Source organism: Chamaea fasciata, unplaced genomic scaffold (genome assembly GCF_029207755.1).
Source record: "Chamaea fasciata isolate MVZ Bird 193981 ecotype frontalis unplaced genomic scaffold, bChaFas1.0.hap1 SCAF_21, whole genome shotgun sequence".
Lineage (NCBI taxonomy): Eukaryota > Metazoa > Chordata > Aves > Passeriformes > Sylviidae > Chamaea > Chamaea fasciata.
Genome location: NW_027094106.1, coordinates 9,682,120 through 9,698,680, shown reverse-complemented (window position 1 = coordinate 9,698,680; position 16,561 = coordinate 9,682,120). Strand labels below are relative to the sequence as shown.

General features: G+C 51.0%; 1 protein-coding gene across 6 annotated transcripts in view; it reads left to right on the top strand.

Moving 5' to 3' along the window:
• Nucleotides 1–16,561, top strand: part of ACACA (acetyl-CoA carboxylase alpha) — a 99,688-nt gene that overhangs the window by 60,934 nt on the left and 22,193 nt on the right. For all 6 annotated transcript variants that reach the window (XM_066201960.1, XM_066201961.1, XM_066201958.1 and 3 more), the window contains 4 exons: nucleotides 5,859–6,128; nucleotides 6,575–6,672; nucleotides 7,120–7,240; nucleotides 7,694–7,804. In XM_066201960.1, the coding sequence (XP_066058057.1) occupies nucleotides 5,859–6,128; nucleotides 6,575–6,672; nucleotides 7,120–7,240; nucleotides 7,694–7,804 (600 nt within the window). The remainder of the gene's footprint in view (nucleotides 1–5,858; nucleotides 6,129–6,574; nucleotides 6,673–7,119; nucleotides 7,241–7,693; nucleotides 7,805–16,561) is intronic.

Genomic DNA, 16,561 nt, shown 5'->3' with positions numbered 1-16,561 from the left:
AAGCCAACATAAAAATCCGGGAGATTTGCGGGCAGAGTGTTCAGCCAGAGCTGCAATCCCTGCTCTGACACGGGGCAGGGCAGGAGCTCTAAGCTGGGGTTCTCCCTGTCCTCACAGAGTTTGAAAACAGCGTTTTGGGCAAAAATCTGCCGGAGATTTCAGGAAAATCTTGATGTCTCAAGACTTTTCCCAATCCGTGAGGTTTTTCTCTGTGTAGCTCACGACCACTCCCCTCGCCCACCAGGCCATTGCAGCAATTAGCTCTTTGCTGTGGTCTCAACAAAGAAGCCAAGGAATTAATGGACTGTGAAAATACAAGTTGCTCTTTATTCCTAGGCTGCTCTGGCTGCTCCCAGTCCTGGTGCTGCTGGCCCTGCCCTTGGGGCACAGCACCGTCACTAATACACCTTCTCCCAGCCTCCGACCATCCTCTTTCACCACTTTGGCACAGAATCCCAGACTGGTCCGGGTTGGAAGGACCTTAAACCTCATCCTGTTCCACCCCTGCCGTGGGCTGGGCTAACGTGGGGAAACCTCTGAAAGAGAGAGGAATTGGGTGAGCACAGAGCAGTTCAGGAGTGTATCCACCACTGTTTAAATCGCCGTGCTGGAGACAAGACCTGGAGCACGGTGACAGCCCCTCCAAAGCCCAGGGCTTTGTTCCCAAGATTAGCATATTAGCAGAAATCTCAGTGTGAAAAGGTAATTCCCTCAGCCCCTTGCAGAACTCAATATATTCCTTGTCAGTCCTGAGCGGGGCGTTTGGATGCTTTTCTCTTGCACTTTATGTATTTTGACTACAATTTCCCCTGATCCTCTGGCACCAGGAAAAGCTCCAGCTGCTGATAAGACCCAGCTAATCTTCAAGGACAAGGAGAAAGTGATGTCAGGAGGGCCTGCAGCAGCACCCCACGTCCCCCTTCATCCCGCTGCCCGTGGAGAACGTGTCGTTTTCCCCACTGGCACTAGATGTCACAGTTTTTCCTCCTCAGTAGCACGAGGATCAGAAATAACCCGCAATCGCCGCTGTCTGCTGGAGCTTTGGCTGCAGCACCTCTTCCTGGGCGGCTGGGAAGGTTTGGCCAGGGGAAATTCAGGATGGCAGAGGGCTCCTGGAACGCTGCTCTGGTGGCTCTCCGGATTGCCAGAGGCGGAAAGGTGTAGCTAATGCATTTTATACAAGCACAGCTTAATCGTCTGAGCTGCATGTTCTGCTTTGTCACCCCCTGTTCCTGCATTTTATGGCAGGCACAGGGAATTAAAACAGCAGCGAGAGCTGCAGGTTTCTTGGAGGGTTTTAAAATCCCCAAATCCAAGCCTTCCAGGAACAGAGATGGAAGAGGTGGCACGGTTTTATTCTCTGTTTTAATATAGATGTTTGAACAGATGGATGTGGGTCACATGGATGCTGTGGACAGGAAGGTTCTTGCCCACAGGAAAGCTCCCGATGAGGGTTGTCTGTTGCTCTCTGTAATGTGTCTTTACCCATCTGTAACTTCAGGAGGAATTTCTCCATGGAAAGGGTGGTCAGACACTGGAAGGGGCTGCCCTGGGAGGTTTGGAGTCCCCGTCCTTGGAGGTGTCCAAAGAAGGACTGGACGTGGCACTCTGGTCTGGGTGACAAGGTGGGGATGGGTCACAGGTTGGACTCGATGATCTTGGAGGTTCTTTTCCAACCTGGATGGTTCTGGGATTGTGTGACACCACTCCCTGGGCACTTGGTCTCACCCTGGAGCTGTTCCCTCCCATCGGTCGTGCCAGCGTGCTCGGCTGGGCTGCCACCACCACACTTGGATTGCTGAGGGACACCTTTTCCAGAGCCAAGAAGGAATCCTGGGTTTTGGCACTCCACCCTTGTCAAGGCACGGAGCTGGAATGCCTCTGGCAAACCACGTGCACTCTGCCCTTTTCCTGGGAGCTGGTTCATGCTCCAGATAAAAGTTGGAGAGCTCTGCACAGTGTAAATGCAGGGAGTTGCTCTTCTGGAGCTGAAGTTCCAGGCAACAGATTCAAATGATGAAATCCCAAAACTGCTGCATCTGCACCAAGTAAATCCCCAAAGTCAGCTTTCCAAATTCGGATGTAAATAGCTAAAATGAAGCCTGGCCTCCAGTCCCCAGGCTCAGCTCTGTCCTGTCGTGAGGGAAGAAGAATAAACCAACCCTGGTCTCTTCTGTCTGGTGCCCAGTGACGGGACCTGAGGGAACAGCTGGAGCTGGGCCAGGGGAAGGTTTATGTTGGCTCTCAGGAAAAGGTTCCTCCCCCAGAGGGTGGTGGAGCACTGAACAAGCTCCCCAGGGGATGGTCAAGGCTGCCAGAGCTCCAGGAGTGTTCGGACAACACTCTCAGGGACAGGGTGGGATTGTCGGGGTGTCCGTGCAGGGCCGTGAGTTGGACTGGATGATCCCTTCCAGCTCAGGATATTCTGTGCTTCTCCAGGAATTACAGAACCTGCCAGACAGGGCCTGAAAAGCTCCCTCTCCCCAGCCCCAGCTGCCACTCGCATTGGCTCCCCCCTGCTCGGAGCTTCCCGGAGGGAGCCTGGGATCGGCTCCTTCCCCGTTCCCCTCGATGCCTGTTGTCAACAGCTCCGGCTGCCACCGGCAGTCAATTTGGAACTGCATCAGTGTGTGTATTACTGTTCCCATCGATAGTGCAATTAATGTTGAAGTCAATTTTGGTGTTAATTTTAGGCCATGATTAGTGTTGACACTGGGTGTCAAACGAGCGGCGTTTACGAGCGCCGGGGAAGCGCCGTTCGTTAGCGCGCCCGTTTTACTGGCTCTTAATGCTTCCATTAAGGCCAAGATGGAGAGGGAGAAGGTGTGTGTGAAATTATACATCTGAAACTTGGGTGTCATCTCCGTGCGTCCTGCAATTCTGCGGGGCTGGGGCCGTTCAGGGAGCAAATGACAGCTGAGCACTGAATCCTAATCACAGTTTGGAGCATCAGAAATAATGATCACTTCTGATCGGGGCTCGTGAATAATTCATCCCCTTTGATTTTCACGTGCTGCCCACTGATACTTTTCAAACCAAATGTGTTCCTACAGGAGAATAATGGTCCCACTTCTTATGGAAATACCGTGGCACAAATCATTTTGCCAACATAAAAACAGTTAAATAAGACGGTTCCTGCTTTTATTTTTTTCCTCCGCCTCTTCTTCACTCCTGGGTGTGCTGGGAATGGAGCCGTGGCAGGGGCAGCACTTCCAAACTGTGCTGCCTCTTCAAAAGAGCCTGTTCCAAAGCCAGGGCTGCTCACTGTCACCCACTATTGCCTGCCAGTGCTCTTAGGTGATTAGCTCAGCCTGGTTAATTAACCTGGGAACTCTCCAGTTTTTGGAGTGCTGCCGTTAACTTAAAAATCTCATTATTCCCTTTTTTTTTTTTCTGGAATAGAAAACCATTCTCCACTGCCCATAAATCTCAACCGAATCTTGCAAATTCATAGCAAAAAAAAAAAATCCTTAGTTGTGCAGATCCCCGTGGCTTTTATGACTGGATAAACGGCACAAAACATGCAATGAATTGAGGAGCCAAAAGACACCCAATTAATAGTGGTGCACTTCTAATTTTCCTTTTCCTAAACTGTGTAGGGTTGCTCCATATTTCTCAAGTGTAAACTGTTTTCAGGAGTTTGTGCCCTGGCTGGATTGTTTTCTGTTCTACTGGTGAGCGCTGGCAAAAGGGGCTTTACTGGTGTAGAGGACACATGATCCTGGGTTAGGAAACTATTCCAACATTTCCATTACAGTCTGAATTTTCTACATAAGAAATACCTTAAATTGGCCGGTTTCCTGTGCTGTCAAAAATCATCAAGCTGCTGGAGGTGAGGAAAATCTCTTACATCCTGGAGAGTGGGATGGACTGTGGGACCAGCCCTGGGAACTCCCTGGTCCATCACTGGTCCCTTGGCCCTGCCTGATGTGATCAGTGTGGCTGTAAGGAAACAACTTTTAGGGATTTTTGCTCCCTTCTTTGAAGCTGCTGCAGCATCTGTCTGTTCCAAACCCTGCAGCTGGATGCTGAGGTGGAACTGTAAGTCTGCAAATATTCAGAGGCAAGCAGATTATTCCCTTTTGACTTGTCGGAGGAGGAGTGGAGGAATCCAAGGAGAAGGTGAACTGGAACACTCTGTTAACTTGCAATCTCAGCTCTTGGAAGGGGAGGTGTAAGGAAGGATCTGCCAGTAGCTGGCTGTAATATTTTTGGATTGCTGCCTGCTTTACTTCCAATGACCCTTTGATTAATTCCTCTGCCTCTTTATTTTTTTTAATGAGCCTATTATGGCATATCTTATTGCCGATGCTGATTGGATCTGGGCTGTGTATTGTGCCATTTGGATGTGGATTAAATGGCACAGATCTGTCTGCCGCCTCTCCCCCTCCCGCGTTAGTTCATCATGCTCAGAATTCCGAGGCTCCACAATGAGAGTCTCCAGCCCTGCTGATTGCAGAGGATGTGCAATCGGCTTGAGGAATGTGTACTCAGAGCTTATGATCCTTGGGCGAGCGGGGACTGGGTGATGCATGTGGCTTTCAAGGGACGCTGCTGTTCCCATCTGTTAATGGCATTCCGAGCTGGCCGGCTCCCCCAGCGCAGCCTGAGGGATGGGGCAGGCACGGGAGGCACTGCTCATCCTCCTGGAGAGATCATCCCCTGATTTTTTTTTTTTTGGCGAAGAAAAAAATAGGCGGCAGAAAAGCGTCACGTAGCCGGGCAGGTTTGGGATGGAGCCGCTGTAAAATTGGGGAAGGGAAAGGGGAAGGGAGGAAGAAATGAAAGAGAGGACGGGGGTGGAAATTTGAGACAGCAGTGGAATAAAAAGATGGTTAAAATGAGGGAGACTGCAAAGGGTCCCCTTGCAGGAGTGCAGGGGCTGTTGGGGTGTGGGGTGTGATGTGTTCCTGCTCATTCCCAGGGATGAGACCCCAGGGTGTGGGGTAGGTGATACCTGGGAAGGCTGAGCAGCTGGTCAGGAATCCTGTGCAGCAGCACATCCCACCTCGCCCTGGGAGCACGGGGAATACACAGCTCCCCGTGAGGGACATGGACAGGACGTGTTGGACCTGGGATAAACCCCTGAACGGGGAGAGGGAAAACCAGTGTGAGGGTCCTGGTGGGATGAGAGCAGTGCAGAACGTGCTCCAGGGAATGTGGGAAGGATCAAGTGCTTCCAGCTGTGCTGTGCACTGGCAGAGCCCATCAGAGCTGCTTTATCCAGATTCCCCAGGAAAATATGCCAAGTCCAAGGGAATCCAAGAGACCATTTCTTCAAATGAGAGAAATGCTCCCTGTGTTGATGCCTTAAGTTTCAGCTTTCATGTTTTCCAGATTCTGTGCTGCCTGGGGGTGTAGTTCTGAGCCTCACATTAAACTCTAGTAAGCTCTGTTCACAGAGTAGGTAGGCAAAACAAATTCTTTTCCTGCTGAAGACCAAGGACAACTTTCTGACCCAAAAGCACAAACAAGGGTGGGCTGAAGGGAGAAACAAGAAGGGTGGGACCTCGCAGCCTGGAGCTGGAACTGGACAATTAAACCCCAATATGCAAATGGACCAAAACTTATGAAAGTGTGAGATCTTGTGACCAGTGGTCCATTTGGGGTCCATTTTGGGTCCATTTTGAGTCCGTTTTGTGGCCATTCTCAGTCCACCTTGGGTGTAGCCCTGGCCAGGCTCCTGTCCTGCCCAAGGTATATCCTCGAGGCCTTTCAATAAATCTCTACTTTATTCTCCAGCCCTGTCCAGGCTCTGTTCCAGCTCGGCTTTCCCAAGGCACCAGTGTGACCCCCTTCCTCCACACCTGGCAGACACAACGTTTATTTTGTGCTGTTTCTCTGCTCCTGCGCTGCAGATCGGGATGGTGGCCTGGAGGATGACGCTGAAGACGCCGGAGTACCCGGAGGGCCGGGACATCATCGTCATCAGCAACGACATCACCTACAAAATCGGCTCCTTTGGGCCCCAGGAGGACCTGCTGTTCCTCAGGGCATCGGAGCTGGCCCGGGTGCAGGGCATCCCCCGGATCTTCGTGGCTGCCAACAGCGGGGCCAGGATCGGGCTGGCCGAGGAGATCCGGCACATGTTCCACGTGGCTTGGGAAGACCCAGACAACCCCTACAAGGTGAGGGTGTGCGGGGAGCAGAGGGGGAAACCCTGCAGCAGCCCACAGGAGTCTCGTTTTGGCACCGCCTCTTCCAACAGAGGTGAGGGGTAAGCGTTTCTCGGAGTGTCACCTCCAAGGTTCTCCTTGGCGCTGGGTCTGGAACGTTGGAAGTGTCCAAGGCTAAGCTGGATGAAGCTGGGAGCAAGCTGGTCCTTTCTCACCCAGACCGTTCCGTGACAGGATCTGACAATCTCCCAGGCGGCAGCTAGAAGGAGTTAGTGCTAAATACTGCACCGTTCCCAGCCGACACTGGCCTCAGCTGCATCTGCAGTGTTGAGAGAATGTTGTTATCAGTCTGTGGAATTAAATTCTGTCCCATGAAAGTTTCTGTTCAGAAGGGGTTACTGGGAATCAGGAGGGGACAACGGGTGGGACTGGGATGAATGAACTGTTTTTCCCTGCAGGGCTACAAATACTTGTACCTGACTCCTCAAGACTATAAGAAAGTCAGCGCCCTGAACTCTGTCCACTGCGAACATGTGGAGGAAAATGGAGAGTCCAGGTAGGAATGAAAAGCTTGCTGTTCATCCTTGGGTGATGCCTGGCGTGTCCTTGTCCTCAGCTGGGGCATCCCTTAGGGTCAGGGGCTGGAGGCGTGGAAGAAGGAAGTGAAGAAAAGGTGAGGGCCTCATAATCCTTGTTCTTTTCCTTTTTCCCTTTGTCTGCATTCCCTTCCTTTATTAATCAGCCTGCTCCTCACGTCCTGTGGGAGTGACAGGACGCTTTTCCCAGGCCTTTCTCTCTCCTGGCGTTTCCCCTTGCAGTGCTGCACCTGTGGGAACGTTCCGTGGTGCTGCAGGGTGAGCCCTGCACAGCTCCTGCCCGGCCTCCATGCACGTTTCTCCTTGGAGCCTTAATGATATTTAGTCACTTTTCATTTTCTTTGTGGCAAACTGATTCAGCAAATCACTGGACCTTGTGACTCAGAGGCTGTCTGTATCTCCCTCAGGTACAAGATAACGGATATTATCGGGAAGGAGGACGGGCTTGGAGTAGAGAACCTCAGAGGATGTGGCATGATTGCTGGAGAATCATCTTTAGCCTATGACAGTGTTATCACCATCAGCTTGGTAATCCCCCACTGCTTTCTATTCTTCAAATGCATTGTCTGTTTCAGCTAAAAAATCCTGTGATGATATCCCCAACATCCATCTGGGATCAGCCTCGTGGCTGATGGAAATGGGCTCCTGTGGGCTTTGAGCAGTGCTCCTGGCACCACTGCAGGCCTGGGTCCCCTCCACACTCAATTTAAAACACTTCAGGCATTTGGCCTCCTGTTTGCTCAGTCTGAAAGTTGCTGCTTTTCCTTTTTTTTATTATTATTTTTTTTTAATAAAATACGTTTGCGTTCAGATCCTGCGTTTTACGAAGTAACGGATTCTGGACTTTTCCAGCGAGCCTTGTACTACAAACACACCTTGAGTTTTATCTCAGTGTTTGAATCAATAGGTCGGGGCTGTGTGGAGAGACAGAAATCGATGCCATTGCTTTTATTTTATTTTTTTTTCCCCTTTATTTCCCAGGTCACGTGTCGGGCGATTGGGATTGGGGCCTACCTCGTCCGGCTGGGCCAGAGAACCATCCAGGTGGAGAACTCCCACATCATCCTCACTGGCTGTGGGGCCCTCAACAAGGTGAGACCTTGCATTTCAGCCCTCAGAGCTCTCCTGAGCGGAGCTGGGCTTTGTCCTGGAGCCCTGGAATGGTTTGGGTTTGGCTTGGAAGGACGTGGAAGGAGGAGAAGCAGCTTTTCAATGGTGGGCACGGGTTAAACCCCCGGAGTGGAGGAGCCCAGGCAGTGTCCTCTCCCGCCCACTGAGTGCCGTGAGGGGACACAGGGCTGTTCCAAAACGATCCCAGAATCCAGGACTTCCAGAATCAACCTCCACTCACCCACAGCACTGCGTTAGTTCTGGGGAGCACCGAACCCTGAGGAGCTTGGCTGCTGATTTCCCAGGCTGGGAACGACATTTCCTGCTGGAAATCTCGGCTGTGGGGACAGGAGGAATACCTGGGGCTCTTACAAAGAAAACTTAGAGCTTCACTACTAAAGTGGCTCTTTTTTTTTTTTTTTTCCCCCACTCCAGAGGCAGATTTTCTCCCCTGCTGCCCCAAGCCCATTAATCCCAGAGCCTCCAGCTCCTTGCCTGGTGCAGACACGGCTCCCAGCCCTCTCTGCTCCCATCCCTGTCCCCGAGGGCTTTGTTTCCCTGGAGTTGGGGCTGTGTGCTGCGAGTGCCCTTCCACATGGAGCAGCTTTGTTCTCAGGCACTCTCAGCACCTGGGGTGGCTGTGCTCCGTGGCAAGCTGTGTTTCCAGGAGTGCCTGCCTGACAATGGGAGATAAAGGAAAACAGGCTCTTGTTGAATTATTCCCCTGAATAAAGGGGGCTCTGCGGAAAATGAAGCGTTGATCCTATCAACTCTAGGCTGCGGCACCCTCAGTTAGATCTCTTACACACATCACACACACCTGCGTCAATGGGAGGAGAAGAGGCATTTGAAGATCCAGCCTTTAAAAAGAAATTGAGTCAGTTTAGTGCTTGCTGGAGTGCAGTGGGTTGCCTGGTTCCAGCTGTCACTTGCTGGGGCTCGGGGCCCTGCAGAGTTTCCCAGATGGCAGGGCCAGGCTGTTCAGCTCTCCCCCTCTCCCCAGGTTCAACTGCACTCCCTGCCCGTGGAGTCAGTGGCTGTTTTCACAGGGCTGGATTCATCTCACTGAATTCTAGGCACTTAAAAATTCAGGGTGTGGACTGAATGAAGCACCTGACATCTGTCAGCAGGCGTAGGCAGAAGGAGCTGCCTTCTGGGGGCGGATTTATGCCATCATTTATCCCATCCTGAGGATTTCAGTGGGCTGAATAATCCCGTGTGTCCCTTTCCCTCCTCCCTGCTCTGTTGGGATGTTTGTATGTTGGTGTCAGTTCTGAACCTCCACCTGTCTAAAGGTGAGGGCAGAACCTGTTGCATCCTGTGCAGCTTTTCCAGCCAGACCCAGCAATATGAACAGTGGGAGCCCCCACTCACTCCTGGGGCTGTGTGATGTGTCTGCTGCTTCACGTGATCCTCAGTTTCCAGGCCCTGCAGTCCTGCTCAGGGCTTCTTGCAGGGATCCAGCTGCAGTTGTGTCCCAGAAGTGTGTTTGAAGTCGGGAGCTGGTGTCCAGGGCGAGCCTGGAATGGCCAAGCTGAGTCTGGCTGATCCTCTGGAGGATCTGAAGCAAGCAGGGAATGCTGCTCCTTTGGCACCCTCCTGCCGTGGAGTCTGGAGTGACTTCACACTCGCCCTGTGCTCCCTGAAACCTGTTCGACGCTTTTCCCTGGGATTCAGAGGGCCAGCTTGAATTTTTTGAGAGATTGCAGGAGTGCAGAGGCTGTTGGGGTGTGGGATGTGATGTGTTCCTGCTCATGGGCAGGAATGAGGCTCCAGGAAGGGAAACCTGTTGTGTTTGCTCTGTTTGGAGTCAACCTTGGTGTTGCTTGTTTCCTTGGAGGAGCTGGGGACTCAGGGCTTGGCAGGGGCTTCAGGAGAGATGATGGCTGAAACAAAGATAAATCCATGGAAACTGCCACCTTCAGCTTTTCCCAGTTAGGTGCCAGAGATCTGGGACAATTTTTCCATTGCTGAGTTTTCCACATGTGTGTTCCCAAAGGATTCAGGACAGGACTGACACTTCCTGTGTCTGCAAACACATCTTCAAAACGTCTCCTCTCCGCCAGCAGAACGTGCAGCGCAAAACTGTTTCTGCAGCAGTGGAGACAATTGGGCTTTCAGAGGGCAGGCAGGCTTTTCTGGGAAGTTGTTTAATTTTATTTTGTTTTTTTTTTTTTTTTTCCCTGTGAAATGCTGAACTCTTTCTAATTTGCAAAGGGAGCAGAGGGGAATGGTGACAAACATTATGTGCAGCCAGAGCTGTTGCTGGTCTTGTTCATTATCATTATGTAAAACCAGCCTGAGGGTTGAGGTGTAGAGGGAAAGGTCCAGCTGCCAGGGCCAGAGGGTGACCTCTAACTCAGATGATGAGCTCAAGGTCAGTGTCATCTGGAGCTGCAGCTCCTGGGCTTGGCTCCTCATGTGCTGCCAGAGGGAGACACCAGGGTTAAAGCGTTCTCCAGCCCCTTACCTTGGCAGGGCTGTGCAGGGTTTTCTCCAGCCCCATCCCCTGGCAGGGAACACCCCAGGGCTGTGCAGGGTTTTCTCCAGCCCCATTCCCTGGCAGGGCTGTGCAGGGTTTTCTCCAGCCCCATTCCCTGGCAGGGAACACCCCAGGGCTGTGCAGGGTTTCCCTGTGCTCCTGCTGGAGCTGTCTTTGTCCTGGGCGCCGCCAGGCCCAGGTGTGGTGCTCCCCTTTGGGGACAGTGCCAGCACTGGGGACACGGGGCTGTGTTTCAGCTGGCCCCCTTTTGTCTCCCCAGTGCATTTCAGCAGGGGGTGGAGAGGTGGAAATGCCATTTCCTTGCTCTCGGTGAGCGTGTGCCGAGCCCGCTGACCCCCCTGCAAATTGAAATAATGATAATGCGCGTCTCCTGACTGCATCAAAGTATCAGCACATCAAAAGCCAGGAGGCATGAAATGCAAATGATAAAGTGAAAGCAGATGGATTGTGCATGATCGCCTGATGCCCAATGAATTTTAAAAGATGCTGGTTCACATGGGGAGAGGGGCTGAAATAAACACGTTATCCCTGCAATTTTTTTCTTTCTTTCTTTTTTTTCTTTTTTTTTTTTTTTTTTTTTGTTCTTGCTGCTCACTCCTGACAATATTTTTTCACACTTCAGCGAGCAGCCACTCCATCTCCCTCCCTCCCTTCCCTCTCTTTCTCTCCCTCTCTCTCTGTCGCTGTCTCTACCTCACACACGTCTCGGGTCATGTCGCCGCAGCTCCGGTGGAAATAATAAGATATAAACCACGAGGTTGTTATTTGCATAGAAATAGCATGGAGCCCCAGGCAGCATGGGAGAAGGACACAGAGATCATTTGTCTAAAATTTTAATGAAAACTTTTGCTGAGGCAGAGATTTTTATTTTATTTTTTTTTAAAACTTCCCTTGCCTCTCCCCCTTTTTTCCACCCCCAAACCTTCCTCCTCCTCCTCCTCCTCCTCCCTCACTCCATTCCCTCGTCATAAGCTGAGCACGGGGTGATTTCAGACGTGACGTGCTGTGCCCTGCACCAACACCTTCATTTCCATGGGTTTTCTTTTTCAATGGAAGTAAGACCCAAGAGCCTGGCATTCCCAATTCCTGCATTGCTTCTGTGCTTCAAGCTTCCAGAGCTGTGTTCTGTTTGAGCCCTCCCAAGGATGTTCCAGAGTCTGCTGCTGACCTATTTTTAATCAGTTCGCTCCTCCTTGTCTTTTGTGTTTAAAAGAAATCCCGTCTTGGAGACTGTTGTGTTAATGGAAACAAATAGTGGCTTTCAGTCACATTCTCCCCGCAGATACACGTTCTAGGCTTTTCCTGGGGGAAGCCAGCTTCAGCTGAGACTTTCAGGAGCTGCTCCAAGCAGCATTCCCATCAGTTTATGTAGGTGCCCAACCAGGCTCTCCAACAGTTTGTTTTTTTGATGGTGGTGAAGAGCTGCCCCAAAGCTGCCATCCCTTCTGGAGGCCACAGAATTCTGACCAGCACTGCTTTGTTCCCCTCCTGTTTTAGCTTTAGTTTCCCCCAAACTCTCTGGTTTTGACTTGCCTGAATCCTCAGGCCCTGTGCTCACCATGGTTTGCTCAGAGCATCCAAGAGTACCAAGGATGAGCTGGACAAATGCCACGTGCCAGGAGTCTGCAGGGAAGATGATTCCCCTGCCTGATGTATAAAAATATCACCCTGGGGTGATACTTTTGACCAGAATGGGAAAAAAAAAAAACCAAAAAGAAGTGTTGTTTGGTCTTGTTGGATTCCTTTGCGTGAGGCCAGAAGAGAATATCTTTGTGGTTTTGGTTCAGGCCTGAACTGTGCTGCAGAACTTTTTGGATGCTCTGGGATTGACATAACAGGATGAGACAATAGGTCAGGGCTGCTCAGGGGGCTGTGCCCGTGTGAGAGAGGTCTGGGCAACTCTGAGGCTCCCTGGAGGAGCTCGGGGAGGAACAGGAGGCTCACGCAGGCTGGGGAGTGATTGCCAACAGTAATATTTACCCTTCCATTTCCCAATCTGCAAAAATAAATAAAAGCCCTGTGAGCCTGGTGCTGTTTGGGGTTTGTACTGTGGAAAGCTCTTTTTTTTTTGAGATTCAAGGCAGGGATAGCGCAGCGTCTGCTCGAGATGACTCCAGCCTTGGGATTAGATCAAAGCAATCGTGTGAGAGCAATCATGTGAGTTAGAACAGCGAGTGCCAGCCCTGTCATTCAAAGGAGCATTATAATTATTAATGCATGATATGAATCTTTCTGTAGTGGCACGGCAGGACTCTTGGGAAGATCCCAATGGGTGCAGGGTGCTGGGGGATGCTGAGCAAGGAGGGCTGGGAAGTGTCAACCAGGAATCAGCGCTCGCCAAGCATCAGGCGTTGGTTCCTTGTGTGGAGGTTGGAGCTTCCCGAGGTTGTCCCACTCGTGGGAAGCAGGATCAGGTGCTGCTGGAGGTGTCCCTGGTGTGGGTCCCCGTGGCTCACACCCAGCAAAGCCAGGCTCATTCCTTCCTTTCCCTGCCAGTGAGGGGCTTTGGGGGCTGTGGCTGGCGGCACTGCTGGGGGCACACGGGTCCTTGCTGTGTGTGGAGCAGGGGATGCAGGCAGGATGGATGCCTGGCCTCAGTGCAGAAAAACAACCAGCACCCTCCACTGCTGCATTTTCCTTTTAATTGCTTTTCTTTAAGTGGTGATATTTGTGTATTGTTCCCATTAGAGACAATTTACGTTGCAGGCATGCCATTATCAGTCCCTTGGTGTTTGCTTAGGGAAGAAAGTCTAATAGATTTCTGTTGACTTTTTTTTTTTTTTTAAATTCTCCCTCCTTCTATCATTTTTAATACAGATCTTGCTCAGTTTATCTGTGTGGGTGGGGGCTCTGTGTGTGTTCAGTTCTGCCAAACAGGAGTTTAACACCGTGGCCCACGTTCTGCCTGTCCAGATCTCTTCCCCAGCAGTGTGTCCCAGCTCCTGGGCATCCTGCAGGGCATGTTCTCACTGGAGCATTAACTCTGCTCCCTGGTGTTCCACAGGAGCTGAACTTTCCAAACACATCCCAGAAATATTCTGACCACCCCTCTTGGGATGCCCCCAGGAGGACCTTGGGGTGACCTGCCTGGGGTCTTTTCCTGAGAAATCCCCTGTGATTCTGGGCACATGATGGGAACTGTAGGAGCAGCGCTGGAGAATTGCAGCATTTCTCGTGACTGAGCCTAGACTCACGCTGGAAAGTGAAGAGAGTTTCTCTGTCCTGGGGAAGAGGTCCCTGCCCTGCAGCCTGTGCCCCGGGGATCTCTGAGTAACTGGGTTCTCTGACAGGGGTCCAGAGGGTGACAAAGGAAATGACCAAGATCTTTAAGTTGCAGACAACCATTAATATTGTTTATGGGGTTCATATCTAGATGAGGGAACCCCTGGCTGAGACAGCTGGGATTTATGGGTGTTGGCACCATGTAGAATAGGGGCTGTAATTTTAGTTTGAGAAGTGTATTGAGTCCTTTTGATTTACCACTGGCTGAGGGAGTGACCTTGAGCAAGACACACGCAGGGAGAGGAGAGAGGGGCACGAGGGTTTTGACGAGACATTTTTCATTTGGAAATGCCACTTCACTGAAACTGGAGCTCCTCAGGAAAAAGTATCAGTTTGGATGAGCTCCTCCTTTGGAATTTTTTTGGGTCGAGTGAAAAGTTGTTCGGTTTTTATTTCCCAGCTGACTCTCCTTCCCAAATTAATTTTTATTTTTAATACGTACAACAAATACTTTAGAGGTCGTTTGGAGCCTGTCCGATCTCAAGTTTGTAGTTCAGCTCTCGAGATTTTTCTGCTGCAACCCAGAAATTTTCCAAAATCCTCCTCAGTGACCGCAAGGTGGAAAAACCTTCCCACCAAAGACGTGTGGTGCTGCAGACAGACAGAATCTCTCGTGTGTGTGTGAGCGGCTGTGGAGCCCTGCTCCCTCTGTATCTGTGAGGAGTGTTGGGATCTCCAGGCAGGAGCCGCAGTTCCACGTGCACCTGGCTGCACCTTGCCCTGCTCCCTGCCGGGTGAAGTGCAATTCCTTTTTTTGTCCCTTCCGCCTCTGCTCTCACCAAATCAAAGCAGGGAAAGGCTCTACCAGCAGGACCTGCCTGTGGATTTGCAGTCAGGAGCCATCCCCAATAACCATCAGGCTGTCAGCTCCCCACCTCCCCCCAGCTCCCACCTCCCCCATCACTCACCAAAGGGAAAAAAGAGCCGGAGCTGCAGCTTGAAATATATCATGCAATAGTGTATCATGAATTTCTTGTGAATCACATTGGAGAAGCAGGTTTATTTATTTCCGAGACTCTAAATCAATACAAAGTAGGTCTCTTAGTTCTGAAGCTGGGATGGAGTGGGAAAAAATGAGCCCATTGTACTCTTAAAACTTTGGGGAAAGGAGATGACAGCTATATAATTCCATTTACCAGGCACTAGGGGCTTTAATGTGAAGGTGACAGGGAGCTCTTTGTGCATTTAGAGCACCATATCTTCTAAATAAAAGATCTGTGGACTTGATAGTGGAGTATAGCTCTGCCTTTAATAATCTCCAAGCATTAGACCGAGCCAATCTGTTCCCAAGTCAGAAGGGTCCCCCACCGAAGGCTCGTAAATTAGAAGTGCAGGAACTGCACGGATTCGGGGATTAGGAATGCAGGAAGGGCAGAGAGGAGCTGTCTGTGCTCCCGCTGCCAGGCACAGGGGCTGTGCTCAGCTGGGCTCTCTTCCCTCTTGCTGCTTTTCCCCCTCTAATACATGATCCTTGTGGGGGGAAGAGCTGGAAATGAGCACTGAGCTCTGTGGAGGCTTGGCTGCACATAATAGCAGTCAGGTTTGGAGTTCCTGCATTGTGTTGCTACATTCTTTTTCTGATGAGACCTTCATTCCCATCATTTCTGCCCGTTCGTGAGAAATAGGCTATTTATAGGACGTGCATATGCCTCTTCTGCTTCGCGTTTCTGGCAGACAGTGTAAATTGTGGGATGGGAATTGCAATTATTGAAATTATTTGGGTAAAAATCTGGCGGTTATATTTGATCTAAACACATGATACGCTTGTAATAATAACGGCACTTATGTTACATAATGATTCCCATTCAAGCCCTCCCAGCTGTCGTGTTTGCAGATCTTTCATCCTGGGTGAAACAGATGAGCCAACCCAGCCCAGCTTTTGCAGGGAAAGTCCCAACTCTCCAGCAGCTCAGGTTCTGAGAGGGGAAAGCAGCTGCTCAGCATGGGTTTGGAGTGCTGGAAAATTATTAACATGCACATGATGGGCCTGTGAACCTGTTGAGGACCATCCTTTGGAGGCTGTCAGAATCCTGGCTCTGCTTGTGTTTGCCAAAAGATCCTCTGAAATAACGAGAAGTGTGGTTTCTTAGTGAGTTTTTTGAATGCATTCCGAGTATTTTGGAATGTTTTGGGAGTCTTCTTCAAGGTGACAAATGGCAGGACAAGAGGAAACGGCCTCAAGCTCTGCCAGGGGAGGCTCAGGTTGGACATGAGGAAGAATTCCTTCACGGGAAGGGTTTAAGGTCCCTTCCCACCCAGACCATTCTAGGATTCCATGATTCTCAGTGCCCAGTGCCAGCCTGGGGCTGGAGCAGCTCAGGCTGTGCTGAGGGTGAGGAGTGTCCCCTCTCACCTGCACAGGTGCTCACCTGTGCACGTCCAGCTCACCCAAATCCCGGATCAAACTCTCCTCAGAGCAGCTTTTCCCTGCAGCTGGGCACCCTCTGCCCCTGGCTCCATCCTGCTCTGGGATCTCCCACCTGCTCCAGGCTCTGCTGGAAGGGCTGGAGCACTCAGGAGGAGGAGCTGTGTGTTTATCTTGATCTCCAAAAAGGGATTTAAGGGCGAGAGCAGTGGTATATTAGGCTGTTTCATTGCCTGTCAGCAGTGCTAAACCCGAGCTGTCTGCAGAGTCTCCAGATAAGCAGGAGCAGAGGCCCGTTTTGCATGTACATGCGTTTGCATTAGTTCAGAGAAGGGGAGTTTAAATCCTCTTTATTTTTATTTTCCTCTGTGGGAAGCGTTTAGCTAGGCTTGTGCCTGGCATCTGGAGGCCTGGGCTTTTCTTACCCTTGAAGCTAAATCTGTGCTGCTGTCTTGTGTGCCTTGGCTTTGCTCGGCACTGATTTTGTTAGAGGAGGAGGAGGAAGGTGTTTGAGCTCGGGAGGGAGACCCAGGGACATCCCTGTGCTAAAACACACGCTGAATTCTATATTTGGGAGTCGCTTTTGTGA